The sequence below is a fragment of the Labrus bergylta genome, chromosome 4 (genome assembly GCF_963930695.1).
Source record: "Labrus bergylta chromosome 4, fLabBer1.1, whole genome shotgun sequence".
Lineage (NCBI taxonomy): Eukaryota > Metazoa > Chordata > Actinopteri > Labriformes > Labridae > Labrus > Labrus bergylta.
This window is the reverse complement of record NC_089198.1, coordinates 7156383-7172216: the sequence shown is the minus strand read 5'-3', so window position 1 is coordinate 7172216 and position 15834 is coordinate 7156383. Positions and strand designations below refer to the sequence as shown.

General features: G+C 40.1%; 1 protein-coding gene across 1 annotated transcript; it reads right to left on the bottom strand.

Moving 5' to 3' along the window:
• Positions 1-3837: 3837 nt before the first annotated feature.
• Positions 3838-15789, bottom strand: LOC136178933 (uncharacterized). Its single transcript, XM_065953382.1, has 3 exons — positions 13975-15789; positions 6020-6051; positions 3838-5593 (listed from the first exon to the last, which is right to left on the bottom strand). The coding sequence occupies exons 1-3, from the start codon at positions 15645-15647 to the stop codon at positions 3912-3914; spliced, it is 3387 nt and encodes a 1128-aa protein (XP_065809454.1). The 5' UTR covers positions 15648-15789; the 3' UTR covers positions 3838-3911.
• Between the last annotated feature and the right edge of the window lie 45 nt (positions 15790-15834).

Sequence of the window (15834 nt, the reverse complement as noted above, 5' to 3'; positions counted from 1 at the left end):
CAGAGTGCTCTGAGACCGAGACAAGACCAAGACCAAGGCAGGGCGAGACTGAGGCAAGACCACGGCCATAAATATCGTGTCACTCACTTAAACTGTAACACTCAGAAGGTTTCAGCAGTAGCTGATTCACTTCTTTATCAGGCACAAGTAAGTAGGCTCAGGACTGGTGAAATCAAACTTTGTCGTTATGTTTCAACAGTGAATAAAATATACAAAGAATTCATTATCAGGTATGTTCATATTCTGGCTGAGGCTGGTTAAGTGTCCCTTCTCATGTCAGTGGTTACACTAATGTGGGAAGGCAGCTTGAGGTGAGCACCTGCAATACAAGGCTGTCAAAATCTGAGAAACCACAGAGAGGCGTCAGAGTGCCACTGAATTTCACCACCATTAGGAAATGTGTTGATACACCTTTTAGAAATGTAAACTTTGAATAAATGGTTTATGGATCAATGACGTGACGCTCATTTTTTTGTGTCCATAAGGTTTAGTTAACTTTTAAAGGCTTAAAATCTAAAAATAAATGTACAGATGACATGCTTTCATCCTTTGTTTTTAGGACCTATTTTAAAATTTATATTTATTATACATTTTTAGAGAATATTTGGGGTATTTAGGCCAAAATGTCTAAGTGGTGTAACCATTGAAACTTCGTACCAAAGAATTAAACTTGCTTTAAAAAGGTTAAATTTTCATTTAAAACCCTATGAACTAGCCTGGCATAATCTTTCAATAGAACTGTTCAATAGTAAACAAAAGTGATGGAACATCATTGGTCTTATTATTATAATTATTTTAGGGAAATCTTGTCACCCAGTCAAGTACCAAATTGTCAACCACCATTGAAGGAGCCATTTTGTTAATATGTTCATCATATCATGTGACAATAAATGATATCACAAAGAAGAACCCCTGATGGTCCTAACTGCTGCACGCCATGTTTAGAAACTCTCTTTAAAACATGAGATAATTTGACATTTTAAGGGCGTGGTCAGGTATGTCAAATGGTATGACCTCAGAAAAACATTAACAATTTATGATAATTATAAAAATTTGTATTCACTTCGAAAATTAGATTTGAAATGTTCACACCAGGAAATGTGCTTACATAGGTCTCAATGATAATGCCTGTCAAATTTGATTTGAAGTGGAAATGTCAGATGGTGTAACCAGTTACACTATTTGACATTTATGACAAGCCTTTCTGTTAGAGGCCACTTTTGTCAAATATCAGTATTTCTTTATGTTGATTAAAGTGGTTATCCATCCACAACCTTATTATCAAAGGTCTAGGACAAAATATCCTGGCATTTTGTAAATGTTTACCTTCAAATTGCATATTTGTGTTCCATTTACTTACATTTATAAAGGTGCACTATGTAGTTTTGGTAGAGAAGTGTGAAAGTTGGAGATATTTACAGATTATGTGGTATATGTCCATCATAACTCTAAACACAAACTGTCCTCAGATGAAAATTTGGTCCCTGTAACACTGTTTGAAGATAAAATGCTACTGGAGAATTTATGGTGGTGGGCCCGCAACAGTGAAAGCGTAACTCTCCTGGTAGCTTTATATCTCCAAACAGTGTTCCAGGGACCCATTTTTTACTTTGAATGAAGTTTGTGTATTCAATTCAGAAAATATATCAAAGAATTGTTTCACTTCTCCAACTTTCAAATTTCACCACCAAATCTACATAGTGCACCTTTAAACATGTATGATCTAATATATGTTTGTATGCTGTAATATTGGCACCAGTAGTTGCATTTTAGATGTGTCGGCTATTAGGGGCCATGTGGTAGGTAGTATCAGCGTGTCGCTACCTAGAGCTTGCTTGCCAAAGTCTGGTACTATAGAAGGTGGCAATGCTGTTTGGGCTGTGATGGCCATGATGTAAAGAAGGAGAGATGTAAAGTGTTGCCTCTGGGTATGTTATCCTTTGATTAGGGCACAAGTACCTTGAGTTTATTCCAAATACTGAAGAAATTAATTCCCCCTGAAGATTTTGGTCAGATGTTGTAATTTACTTAAGATATGAATTAATTAAGGATGCACCGATCCTGACTAAGACAGCCAGATCAGGTATCAGTAAGAATTTGCCGATCTATGAGACCCATCCAAAAGGCAGATCTATTCACTTCAGTTTTATGCTATTCTGTGTTTAAGACAAATGTGCTACATTACTGTCATCAGCGTACTGGTATTCTGTGCACTTTGGTAGGTGGAGCAAACATTAAATGGAGGAAGCTAACAACAATTTCTTCAAGAAACAATGGCCTTTGACTGTAGTATGGTCAGTTGGTGTAACTGGTTTGCGTCAATTGGTGTAACCAGTATTTATTGTAAAAATTATAAGAAAATACAGGGAAATTAAAGTGGAATAAAAGTAGTCCTCTACTGCAGTGAAATAACATGTTTTTTTAACAATTTTTACATAATTTGCCAAAAGTTAATTGGAAAACAGAGGTGTTTTCAGCTTTCTGCCTCGCTCAGTATTGAAAAAGGGCATAATTTATGAATTTAGGGATAATCCTAATAAAATCTATTTTCTTGTGCTATTTTAAAATGAAGTAATTACAATCATGAGTACACTTACATATACTGTAGATGTATAAAATATAAAACATTCTTAATTTTTCAGTGGTTACACTACTTGACATTTTTAGTCTTACCTTTTGAAAAAAAAAGATTGAAATGTCATTTTAAAAAACACAAAACCAACATGAATACAAATCTCACATTTTAATGAACCTGATGCATGCTTTCAAATTGTGTTTTTAAAAGATTCTTGAATTGGTCATCAGAACAACCAAGCCCTTAAAAAGATACGTCTTACGTTGTTTTAAATTTTATTATTCATAGACTTTGTTACTTTGATTTTCAGATGCGGTGTCTTCCACATATCAGGAGCATAAAAACATATTCTTCATCACTTTTTTGGTCTGATAATATTTCCTGTGGCCTTCAGCCTCTGTGCTTTCTGATTGGTATTGTGTTATGATGTTTTTAGATTATGATAATTCATGTTTTAAGAAACCTCATTGTACATTTTTCTATCAATTGGGGGGGGGGGGGGGGTTACTGCTAATTTGGTCTGACAGAGAAATCTATACAAATGAACCATAGATTTATTTGCAAATTTATTCAAAACTTCACATCATTACAAATAGTCGATGGTTAGCGATACAGCACAGATAAGAGAACAAAAGTCATCACTAGCACTGACAACCTTCATGAATTAAAGGTCACATATTCTCCTCCTCTTCAACATGTTTAAATAAGTCTCAAACTTGTCTGTCTTTTGTTCTAAATCCACTCTGATCCTGTATTTGATCATGCCTACAAACCCCTCTATTTCAGCCCTGCTCAGAACAGGCTGTTTCTGTGTCTGTACCTTTAAATGTAAATGAGATGTGTCACCCACCTGGGGGAGGTGTTACTGCTCTTTGTGATGTCATAAAGAGAAAATCTCCAAACGACCTGTTTGAGCACACATTTTCTGAAAAGTGGAGCAGGCACAATACAGAGAGGATGGACTTTTCTCATCATTGGGGGGTTTGTAGACAGACCAGGGACACATATTAGAGTTAGAGAAACATGGTGAAGTGTATTTTACATAATATGAGACCTTTAACATTAATAATAATGATAATAACATAGCGCTTCTCTGAATACTCTAAGACGCCTAACTAAGAACAACAGCAAAACAAAACAAAGAAGTGTGTGTGTGTGTGTGTGTGCGTGTGTGCGTGCGTGCGTGCGTGCGTGCGTGCGTGCGTGTGTGCATGCGTGTGTGTGTGTGTCAAAGTACCGTAGTATGCAAGTGCAGTGAAGAAAAGTATAATCAGCTTTCTGTAGAAACATGGAAAAAAACACAGATGTTAACACATTGTCCCCTAATGACTTCTGTCTACTTCAGCTTACACAACTCAGCAGAGTCTCCAGGAGAATAATATAACCCCAGTCCAGCATGTAGAGGCTGAGTGAATGTGGTCTGGACTCTGTGGAGGAGAGTCATGGTTTCAGAGATGCTGTAGAAGGACAGAATACCTGCTCTGTGATCCAGGTACACTCCTACTCTGGAGGACTGAGGACCTGAGACAGGAGTGCTGACTTTGTTGTAACAAAAGTTATAACTGTTGTTGTAACAATCTAACGCCCAAGATTTGTCATTACCTCCAAACCAACATTCATATGAGCCCCCTGCTCTGCTGATATTCTTGTATGTGACTGCTACAGAAACATTTCCTCTCAACTCCACTTCCCAGTAACAACGTCCAGTCAGACTCTCTTTACTCAGGACCTGACACCTACCAGTGAATCTGTCTGGGTGACTAGAATAAGACTGTTGTGCTCTCATTACTGTTACTTTTCTGTTCCCATCAGATAATAACAGCTGTGTGTATGCTGTGTTTGGATCCAGTGTGATGTCACATGAATATTTTAAGAATTCAGCTCTGGTCTTGGGCTCTGGTTCTGGTCCTGACAGTAAAACATCCACTTCAGTCACTGTCTGTGAGATGTTTGTCCATTTCTCTCTCAGGACATCCTGAAGTTTATCTCTGACTTCTGACACAGCTGCTGTCACATCCTCAAAGTACCTCAGAGGACGGATCTTGATGCTGGATGAGTGTGTAGATTCACTGAGTGGTGACAGTGAGGGGTAGTCGTGTAGAAACTGGTTGTGATCTTCTGTGTGTGAGAGCTTCTCCAGTTCAGCGTCTTTCCTCTTCAGCTCAGTGATCTCCTGCTCCAGCTTCTCCTGAAGCTCTCTGACTCGACTCACTTCAGTTTGCTGCTGGGATCTGACCTGCTGCTTCACATCAGAGCGTCTTTTCTCCATGAGACGGATCAGCTCACTGAAGATCTTCTCACTGTTCCCCACTGTTTTATCAGCAGAGCCATTGATAGCCTCCACCTCCTGTTGGAGCAGCTTCACATCTTTCTCTCTGTCCTGGATTCTCTGCTGGATGTTTTGTCGACTCACCCCGAGCTCTCTCTCTCTCTCTGTCCTTTCTGCTGCAGCTGAGACTGTGTCATGACCTTTATGTTCATCCACAGAGCAGAGATAACAGATAGACTGCTGATCAGTACGAAAGAACATCTTCATCACCTCATCATGACGAGAGCAGACGTTCTCCTGGAGCTTCTTGGAGGGCTCCACCAGCTTGTGTTTCTTTAATGGAGCTGCTTCAAAATGAGGCTGGAGGTGTTTCTCACAGTAAGAGGCCAGACACTGCAGACAGGACTTACAGGCTTTCAGTTTCCTCCCGGTGCAGACATCACAGGCCACATCTTCAGGTCCAGCATAGCAGTGATCAGCAGGAGCAGCTTGGAGTCCAGTCTTCTTCAGCTCCTCCACTAAAACTGCCAACATGGTGCTTTTCACCAGAACAGGCCTCGGTGTGAAGTCTTGCCTACACTGAGGGCAGCTGTAGATTGTCTTTTCATCCTCTTTACCCCAGTGGCTTTTAATACAGTTCACACAGTAACTGTGTCCACAGGGAACAGTCACTGGATCCTTCAGGAGATCCAGACAGATGGAACAAGAGAAGGCCTCCTGGTCTAGTTGAACTCCTTTCTGCGCCATTTCTGATCTCGGTAACGACAACTGTCTGCGTTTCACTTCTTAGAAATCAAACTAGTTTCACCTCTGATCTACACAGCATGTGTTTGTTCAGTGTCTGCTCTTGCACCGTCCCACATGTTGGTTACACCGATCCTCAAACTGTGGATCTAAAGGGGAGGGAACAAGGAAATAAACGTCAGAGTGGAGCTGGCTGAGTCTGAGAGCAGGAAGAAGAGGGAGGGGTTAACAAGCTCTGATTCATGTTTCATGCCTCTGACAGGGCAGATTCTCAACATGAATACATAACCTCTCTCTGTTGCATGGAAGAAAACTCTATAAGCAAGCATGTAAAAAACTCTAGTCACACATTTCTTAACATGTAAAAAGAAGTGAATAAAACACAGAGAATAACTGAACATGTTTTACAACTACTGTCAGAACGGAGCTACCTGTGAGCACCAGCATTACAAGCTGTGAAAATCTGAGACACCACAGGGAGGGGTCAGAGTTCCACTGAACTTCACCACCATTGGAAGAGGTGTTTTCACATCCTGGTGGTTCACATGCTGGATTAAATACATTGACCTGACCTTTATTCCTTGTTGTTGTCTATCAGATGGTCAAACTGATGATTGAAGCAGATCATTGATATTGTCTTTAAACATACTTCACCTCAGATTGAAGTCATAATCCTGTTTCAAATACAAACCGACTGATTCCTACTGCTGCTTTAATTTACAAAAGTCGGTTTGATTACAAGTAATGAAAGAATTTCAATATGTGGCAGAAGTAGTACACCGACAAAAAATACCTCAGTGTCCTTTTGTCGCTGCTCATTTGCTGATCCAGGCTGCACGGGGCTGTGGAGCTCACTTGTTGGTTACACCCATCTTGCATTCGTATATTAGTGAACGAGAGGGAACCAGGAAATGTGTGTACAGAGTGGAGTTGAGCAATCGGGAGGGGTTACCATGCTGCCCTCACGCAGGTGATGAATTCTCTTAAAGTGGACAGTGTGAGTTTGTCAGTCTGAATTTTATCATACAGTTAAGATTAAAAGACAACATTGAACAACCACATGATGTTTTTAAATAACTTACAGCTCACAATAGTTGAAGCAAATATTGAAAAGCTTCATGTTTGGTTTCCTCTGAAATCTACAGTTTCAAAGAGCTGTTTTGTATAACTGAAAAAAGTTTTCTTGTGCTTTAAAGGAGAAGACAACACAGACAGTGTACAAACAAACGACAGCATACAGATTCATAAAAGACGTAATGCTGCAATAGAGGTTAGACTTTGGAGAATTCATACAAAAGTACAATAAAATAGTACGCAGAAGTTTAAATTTGTGTTTCATCTGTGTATGTTTTACCAAGTGTTGTAGTCAAGACCACACGAACTGAGACCAAGACATACCTGAAACCAGAGTGCTCAGAGACCGAGACAAGACCAAGACCAAGGCAGGGCGAGACTGAGACAGGACCAAGACTATAAATATAAATAAAACAATCATCATCTTGTGTGCAGGGGGCGTGTCACACACTTAAACTGTAACACCCAGAAGGTTTCAGCAGTAACCGGGGGATATAAATCAAATCATGAATTGAAGTTTTTTTTATTCTTTTAGAAAGGGGCGTTTACCTTCTTATCACAGTAATGACGTGGATAAATAGCCCATCAGTGGTGGTCTTGACTGGTAATGCTTTAAAATCCGAGACCGAGATGAGGCCGAGTAAAAATGCTTTAGATTACGAGACGAGGCCGAGACCTTTAAAAGACCCAGACTGATTTTAAGTACTGCAACTCTACAGTTTACCCACCTTCACTTCTTTATCAGGCACAAGTAAGTAGGCTCAGGACTGGTGAAATCAAAGTTTGTAGTTATGTTTCAACAGTGAATAAAATATACAGAGCATTCATTATCAGGTATGTTCATATTCTGGCTGAGGCTGGTTCAGTGTCCCTTCTCATGTCAGTGGTTACACTAATGTGGGAAGGCAGCTTGAAGTGAGCACCTGCAATACAGGGCTGTAAAAATCTGAGAAACCACAGGGAGGCGTCAGAGTGCCACTGAATTTCACCACCATTAGGAAATGTGTTGATACACCTTCATAAATGTGATCTTTGAATAAATGGTTTATATGAAATTATAATGAAGTAGTACACAGTATGTATCTTCCAGGCACTAATAAGTGAATACTGGTAGAATCAAACTTTGTAGTAATGAAGAAACAGTGAATACAAATATCTCAACGAGAGACGTTTGGATTTTTGACTGATATACTCTGCAGTCATTATCAGGTTATTTTTTAAGTCTGACTGAGGCTCGTTAGTGGAAACTGCAAAAAGGCCGTTCTTTTTTTAAGTACAATAGAGCGACACCTAAACAGTCAAATAAGGAGAATGGTAGTGGCTGAAACAGTGGATACTTTTATCGTGAGAAATTCTGTTTATTTGATGGATTGCCCCTTGAGATGAACCATCTCGTTTTCGAGGGGGTCCAACACAAAAACAAAAACACAACATTACAGTGTGATACATACAGTCAAGCACAAAATACACACATAAACATAAAGGCTCTCAAACACCCATCCGCCCACGTATCCCTCCCGCAAATCCACAGCACCCACACAAAGTCATCAGAGGTAGATGATATTAGAGATATTAGAGGGGTAAGAAGACATTACCATTAGAAGCAGCAACATGGTTTTGTGAGAAAAGGTAGCAGTGATTTCTTAAAAATGTGTAGTGAATTTATTGTTCTGATGTTTATAGGTAGATTGCTCCAGTCAGAGGGAGCTTTGTAGTTGAATGCTCGTCTGCCGATTTCTTTATTGGTTTTGGGAACAAGAAAAAAAGGCTGCTGAGTATGTCTTAAAGAATATGAGGAATTCTATGGTGTTAAATGTTGTTTTAAATAAGAGGGAATATTGAAGTGGATACATTTGAAAATACATTGGAGCCAATTGTAATGTCTTCTTGCATTCAGGGGTAGCCAGTTCAAAGTTTCGTACATGGAGCAGTGATGAGTTCGGTAGGGACACCTTAAAATAAATCTGCAGAGGCTATTGTAAATAACATTAAGAGGTTGAAGATGTGTTTCAAATGTATTCTGATAAACAGTGTCGCCATAATCCAGTATTGGTAATAACAATTGCATAACAATTATTTTCCTCATCTGTAGAGTAAAGCAATTTATAGAGCGATAGAGAATACCTAGGTTGCAACTTAATTTGCTTGTATACCCAGGTATTTAAAAGAGGAGACACGTTCAAGGGATGATCCATCATTAAAAGAAATGGTCAGATCTGGAGTTTCTCCAAGGCCTTGTCTAGTACCAAGCAACATACAACATGATTTATTTTTGTTTAGTGATAGTTTGTTGGTTGTAAACCAGTTTTGAACAAGGGCGAACTCACTTTGTATTGATGTTTCAATTGAGGATCTATTAGCATTGGCTGTATAGAATACGATTTCGTCAGCATATAAGTATATTTGACAGTCTGAGCAAATTTTGGGAAGATCGTTAATGAAGATGGAGAAAAGGAGTGGTCCCAGGGATGAGCCTTGTGGCACACCCTTCTCGACATTCAGGTAATTTGATAAGTTTCCGTTGAAGCTAACACACTGGCGTTTGTTATGAAGGTAGGAGTTGAACCAAAGTAGAGTATTTTGAGTTACACCAATAGAATTAAGTTTGTCCAGAAGTAAATAGTGGTCAACAATGTCGAAGGCCTTGGTTAGGTCGAGAAAGATTGCACCAGTGAGTTTGCCATTTTCAGAGGTAGAAAAAACATTGTTTGTAAATTTTAAAAGAGCTGTAGATGTTGAGAAGTTAGGTCTGAAGCCAGACTGGCATGGAGACAAAATGTTAAAGATGTTAACATAGTGGGATAGTTGATTGAAAATGAGTTTCTCCAAGATTTTAGCTAGAGAATTTATAATTGATATTGGGCGGTAATTGTTAGTATCGCGAGGATCGCCTCCCTTATGAAGTGGAGTGACTATGGCAAATTTCCAAGTGGAAGGGAGAGTACAAGTTGCTATAGAAAGGTTAAATAGGTCGCAAAGTGGGTACATCAAGATATGAGCAGCTAACTTAATAAATTTAGTCTCAATGCCATCTGGTCCAGTTCCACAGTCATCCTTTAGTTTGTTAATTGCATGTTGTACTTCGACAGGTAATATTTTTTGTAAAGAGAAACTGCTTCTACAAGTAGAACTATTGAGGGAGTCATATGCCACAGGTGAGTCAAATACAGGAGAGTTGCCTATGGAGGCAAAGTGCTGATTAAAAATATTTGCAGCAACGGATGGTTCTTGAATAATATTGTTATTGTATCGAATCTGGGTAGTGGTGTTTTTGTTTGACTTATTGAAAATTTTATTCATGCTTTTCCAGAACTGTTTCGGATTGTGCATATTTTCTGAGAGATTTTTTTAGTAGAAGTCTGATTTAGCGTTACTTGATTTTGTCTTGCATAAGTCTCTTAAGAATCTGTAGTTGTGCCAGTCAGCAGGATCCTTGGTATATCTTCCAGGTTTTATCCCGTTGTTTGAACAGACTGATCAGATCCAAACTAATCCAAGGCAAATGTCTTCCTTTGACCCTGACTTCCCTCCAGGGGGCATGTTTATCAATAACTCTTGTGAGTTCAGAATGAAAATAATCCCAGGCATCTTCAGCATTGGGTATAAATTGAAACCTGTCCCAGTTTATTTCGACCAAGTCATATATAAAGTTATCTAAATGAATGTTCTTGCATTGTCTAATTCTAATGTATTTTGGAGGAAGACTGGGGTTTTAATCTTCCACAAACAAAATATAGCTGAGTGGTCACTAAAACAATCAGATAGAGTACCAGATTTAATAATTCTGCCAGGATGAGTGACAAGGATCCAGTCTAATAATGACTTCAACTTAGGGTCCTGAACTCTGGTAGGCCCGTTGATCAGCTGGGTTAAATTTATACTGTTCAGCAAGTTTTTATCGCGTGATGAAGAACGGTCTAGCCAGTTGCTGTTGATGTCGCCTAGGATACTCATGTCACGTGAATGTTCAAATGAAGTAAGGGTAGATACTATGCATTTGGTTGACTCGAGATGAACAGGTGGGGGTCTATATATACTTCCGATAATGAGATGTTTATTTTCATGAAATTTTAACTTAACAAAAAGACATTCAAAGAATGAATGGGGTACTTTAGGAGTGACAGGTTCAGACACAAAATGAGAAGAAACATATATAGCCACACCTCCTCCTCTTGTGCCCCGGTCAGCTCTATATAACATATAATTATCAAGTTCAACTTCATTGTCACAAATTTTGCTGTGCAGCCATGTTTCTGAAAAGGTAAGAACATCAGGTTTGTGCTGGGCAACCCAGACTCTAATTAAGTCCATTTTTGGAAGAAGGCTCCTGATATTCAAGTGTATAATTTTTAGGCCTTTAGCTTTATCAATTATATATCAGATTGAAAGTGATAATGGGGTGGAGTGGGATGGGGGACGAGTCTGGGAGAGAAAGCAGGAGAGCCACACGGACACACACACAGGACACATACACAAGACAAGAAACAGTACGAAATGAAGCAAATAAAATAAAACTAAAACAAAAAAGCTACATTTTGGAACAAAACTAGCAGCTCAGTCTGCATAGCTCATAGAGACAGGATACAGAAACAAAGAAGAGGTCCGAAAATGAGCAAGAGAGTGATAAATTAGGGGGGGCGTGGCCTAAACTAAGGCATCAAGAAAACAAAGAAGACTGCATCCGGCTATAAAACGTTCCAGAAATAACTTTGGAAGCATTCATTATTTTATGTTATGATCATTTTACTTATAAGTCTTCGTAACTACAGTGGTTTGACAGTTGCACATACATTTTCTTTAACTCATCGTTTATCTTCTCTGAGCCCGGCTACGTTACGTTTTGCGACAGCTGCACCTCAGTGAGTTGAGTTTGCGACACTGTTTACCGCAAACAAACTAGTCATGCTTTTGACAGCAAGACTTGGTGAGCAAGTATCAACTTGCTGACAACTTTAAAAGTTGTTGCACAAACGGAACACAAATACAGGCATTAAAGTAATAGGAAATCAAATCAGTCAGCATATCGTTCAGGCCACATGAATAATATACTGAGAGTATAGAAGGTTGGGAGAGAGCAAAAGGCGTCTGTCAGAGAGAAGTGTTCAGGTTAGCATTCATGCTATGGGGAGTTAGCCTCGCCGAAGAAAGCCTCAGCCTCTTCGGGGGAGCGGAAAAGTTTTGTCTTACCATCATGGAACACTTTCAGCGAGCAGGGGAAAATCATTGAGTATTTGAAGTCCAGGTCCCGCAGCCTTTTCTTAATCGTATCAAACTGTCGGTATTTCTGGACAAGAGCAGCACTGAAGTCCGGGTAGATGTGCACTCAAGTTCCATTGTACACAAGTTCTCTCTTTTCCCTGGAGAGCTTCATGAGCTTCAGCTTGTCCTGGAAATGGAGAAGTTTGACCAGGATCGGCCTTGGCCTGGCTCGGGAGTTCTGTTGTTGGATGAAGGACGGGGAGCGATGACAGGAGGAGTGGGGAAATGAGCTTCTCCAAGAAGCTGCGGTATCAGGCGATTCACGAAGTCTGAGCGTATCCCGACCCTCTGACTTTTCAGGGATAGAGATGAAACGTAGGTTGGAAGCAAGGCTTCGGTTCTCAGCGTCTTCAGATCGTTCAGTCCTGCACATCATCCTCATTAGAGCCAACTCTGTGCTCAAGTTCCGTGACTTGCTCTCCAAGTGTGGATACAGAGCTTTCTATTTTGTTAAGGCTGACTTTAATAGTTTCACGTTTTAAATCCATGTGTGATATCATTTCGAGCTTAATTTGCTGCATCCCTTCCCAGATAGTTTGAGGGGAGACAGGTTCTTGAGCCATTGTGAGGCCTGTCTCCATTACCTCTCACAGTGAGTAGATTGTTTGTCTTGTGTGTTTGGTGAAAAAAGTTGCTCCTGATCAGGTTTCAAAGATATCACAAGTTGCAAATAAGTTGCAAATATGTCTCAGAAGGACCTCAATAGAAAAATGTTTGAGCCAGCAGACTGCAGCTTGTTAGAGACACACCACGGCAGCCATCTTGTCAAATCTTTTATTAATGAAATACATTTCTAATGTGCAGCTATAAGTCCGACCTTTTAGAAGACTAACATCCCACCAATAAACGATCAATTGTTTCGATCCAATCAGTAAAAGTCTTTAAAACAAGACATCTTCTATCATTTTATTCTCCACTGAAAGTCTGTTTAAAAAGATAGGTCTTACATTGTTTTAAATTTTATTATTCAGAGAGTTTGTTGCTTTGATTTTCAGATGCAGTGTCTTCCACATATCAGGAGCATAAAAAAGTATTCTCCATCACTTTTTTTTGTCTGATAATATTTCCTGCAGCCTTCAGCCTCTGTGCTTTCTGATTAGTATTGTGTTATGATGTTTTTAGATTATGATAATTCATGTTTTAAGATACCTCATTGTACATTTTTCTATCAATGGGGGGGAGTTACTGCTAATTTGGTCTGACAGAGAAATTTAAACAAATGAACTATAGATTTATATGCAAATTTATTCAAAACTTTACATCATTACAAATAGTCGATGGTTAGCGATACAGCACAGATAAGAGAACAAAAGTCATCACTAGCACTGACAACCTTCATGAATTAAAGGTCACATATTCTCCTCCTCTTCAACATGTTTAAATAAGTCTCAAACTTGTCTGTCTTTTGTTCTAAATCCACTCTGATCCTGTATTTGATCATGCCTATAAACCCCTCTATTTCAGCCCTGCTCAGAACAGGCTGTTTCTGTGTCTGTACCTTTAAATGTAAATGAGATGTGTCACCCACCTGGGGGAGGTGTTACTGCTCTTTGTGATGTCATAAAGAGAAAATCTCCAAACGACCTGTTTGAGCACACATTTTCTGAAAAGTGGAGCAGGCACAATACAGAGAGGATGGACTTTTCTCATCATTGGGGGGTTTGTAGACAGACCAGGGACACATATTAGAGTTAGAGAAACATGGTGAAGTGTATTTTACATAATATGTGACCTTTAACATTAATAATAATGATAATAACATAGCGCTTCTCTGAATACTCTAAGACGCCTAACAAAGAACAACAAAACAAAACAAAACATTGAAAACAAAACAAAGAAGAAATAATCTGAGAGAATGGCTCTAAGTGACAGGTCAGAGGAAGGTCCAACGTCCACATATAATATTGAAATCTATGAAATCCAGAAATTTGGCTTTACTGGTTTCGTCAAAGTACCGTAGTATGCGCAGTGAAGAAAAGTATAATCAGCTTTCTGTAGAAACATGGAAAAAAAACACATGTTAACACATTGTCCCCTAATGACTTCTGTCTACTTCAGCTTACACAACTCAGCAGAGTCTTCTGAATCATAAAACCCCAGTCCAGCATGTAGAGGCTGAGTGAATGTGGTCTGGACTCTGTGGAGGAGAGTCATGGTTTCAGAGATGCTGTAGAAGGACAGAATACCTGCTCTGTGATCCAGGTACACTCCTACTCTGGAGGACTGAGGACCTGAGACAGGAGTGAAGACTTTGTTGCAATAAAAGTTATAACTGTTGCTGTCACAGTCTAACACCCAAGATTTGTCATTATGTCCAAACCAACATTCATCTGAGAGCCCTGTTCTGCTGATATTCTTGTATGTGACTGCTACAGAAACATTTCCTCTCAACTCCACTTCCCAGTAACAACGTCCCATCAGACTCTCTTTACTCAGGACCTGACACCAATAAGTGAATCTGTCTGGGTGACTAGAATAAGACTGTTGTTTACTCATTAATGTTACTTTTCTGTTCCCATCAGATAATAAAAGTTTTGTGTATGCTGTGTTTGGATCCAGTGTGATGTCACATGAATATTTGAAGAACTCAGCTCTGGTCTTGGGCTCTGGTTCTGGTTCTGACAGTAAAACATCCACTTCAGTCACTGTCTGTGAGATGTTTGTCCATTTCTCTCTCAGGACGTCCTGTAGTTTATCTCTGACTTCTGACACAGCTGCTGTCACATCCTCAAAGGACCTCAGAGGACGGATCTTGATGCTGGATGAGTGTGTAGATTCACTGAGTGGTGACAGTGAGGGGTAGTCGTGTAGAAACTGGTTGTGATCTTCTGTGTGTGAGAGCTTCTCCAGTTCAGCGTCTTTCCTCTTCAGCTCAGTGATCTCCTGCTCCAGCTTCTCCTGAAGCTCTCTGACTCGACTCACTTCAGTTTGCTGCTGGGATCTGACCTGCTGCTTCACATCAGAGCGTCTTTTCTCCATGAGACGGATCAGCTCACTGAAGATCTTCTCACTGTTCCCCACTGTTTTATCAGCGGAGCCATTGATAGCCTCCACCTCCTGTTGGAGCATCTTCATATCTTTCTCTCTGTCCTGGATTCTCTGCTGGATGTTTTGTCGACTCACCTCAAGCTCTCTCTGCTTCTCGCTCCTTTCTGCTGCAGCTGAGACTGTGTCATGACCTTTGTGTTCATCCACAGAGCAGAGATAACAGATAGACTGCTGATCAGTACGACAGAACATCTTCATCACCTCATCATGACGAGAGCAGACGTTCTCCTGGAGCTTCTTGGAGGGCTCCACCAGCTTGTGTTTTGCATAAGCAGGTGAATCATAATGAGGCTGAAGGTGTTTCTCACAAAATGAGATCAAACAGACCAGACAGGACTTACAGGCTTTCAGTTTCCTCCCGGTGCAGACATCACAGGCCACATCTTCAGATCCAGCATAGCAGTGATCAGCAGGAGCAGCTTGGAGTCCAGTCTTCTTCAGCTCCTCCACTAAATCTGCCAACATGGTGTTTTTCACCAGAACAGGCCTCGGTGTGAAAGTCTGCCTACATTGAGGGCAGCTGTAGATTGTCTTCTCATCCTCTGTGTCCCAGTGGCTTTTAATACAGCTCATACAGTAACTGTGTCCACAGGGAATAGCAACCGGATCCTTCAGGAGATCCAGACAGATGGAACAAGAGAAGGCCTCCCGGTCTAGTTGAACTCCTTTCTGCGCCATTTATCCTCTCAGTAACGACGACTGTCTGAGTTTCACTTCTTAGAAATCAAACTAGTTTCACCTCTCATCTAAACAGCATGTGTTTGTTCAGTGTCTGCTCTTTCACCGTCCCACATGTTGGTTACACCCATCCTCAAACTGTAGATCTAAAGGGGAGGGAACAAGAAAATAAATGTCAGAGTGGAAC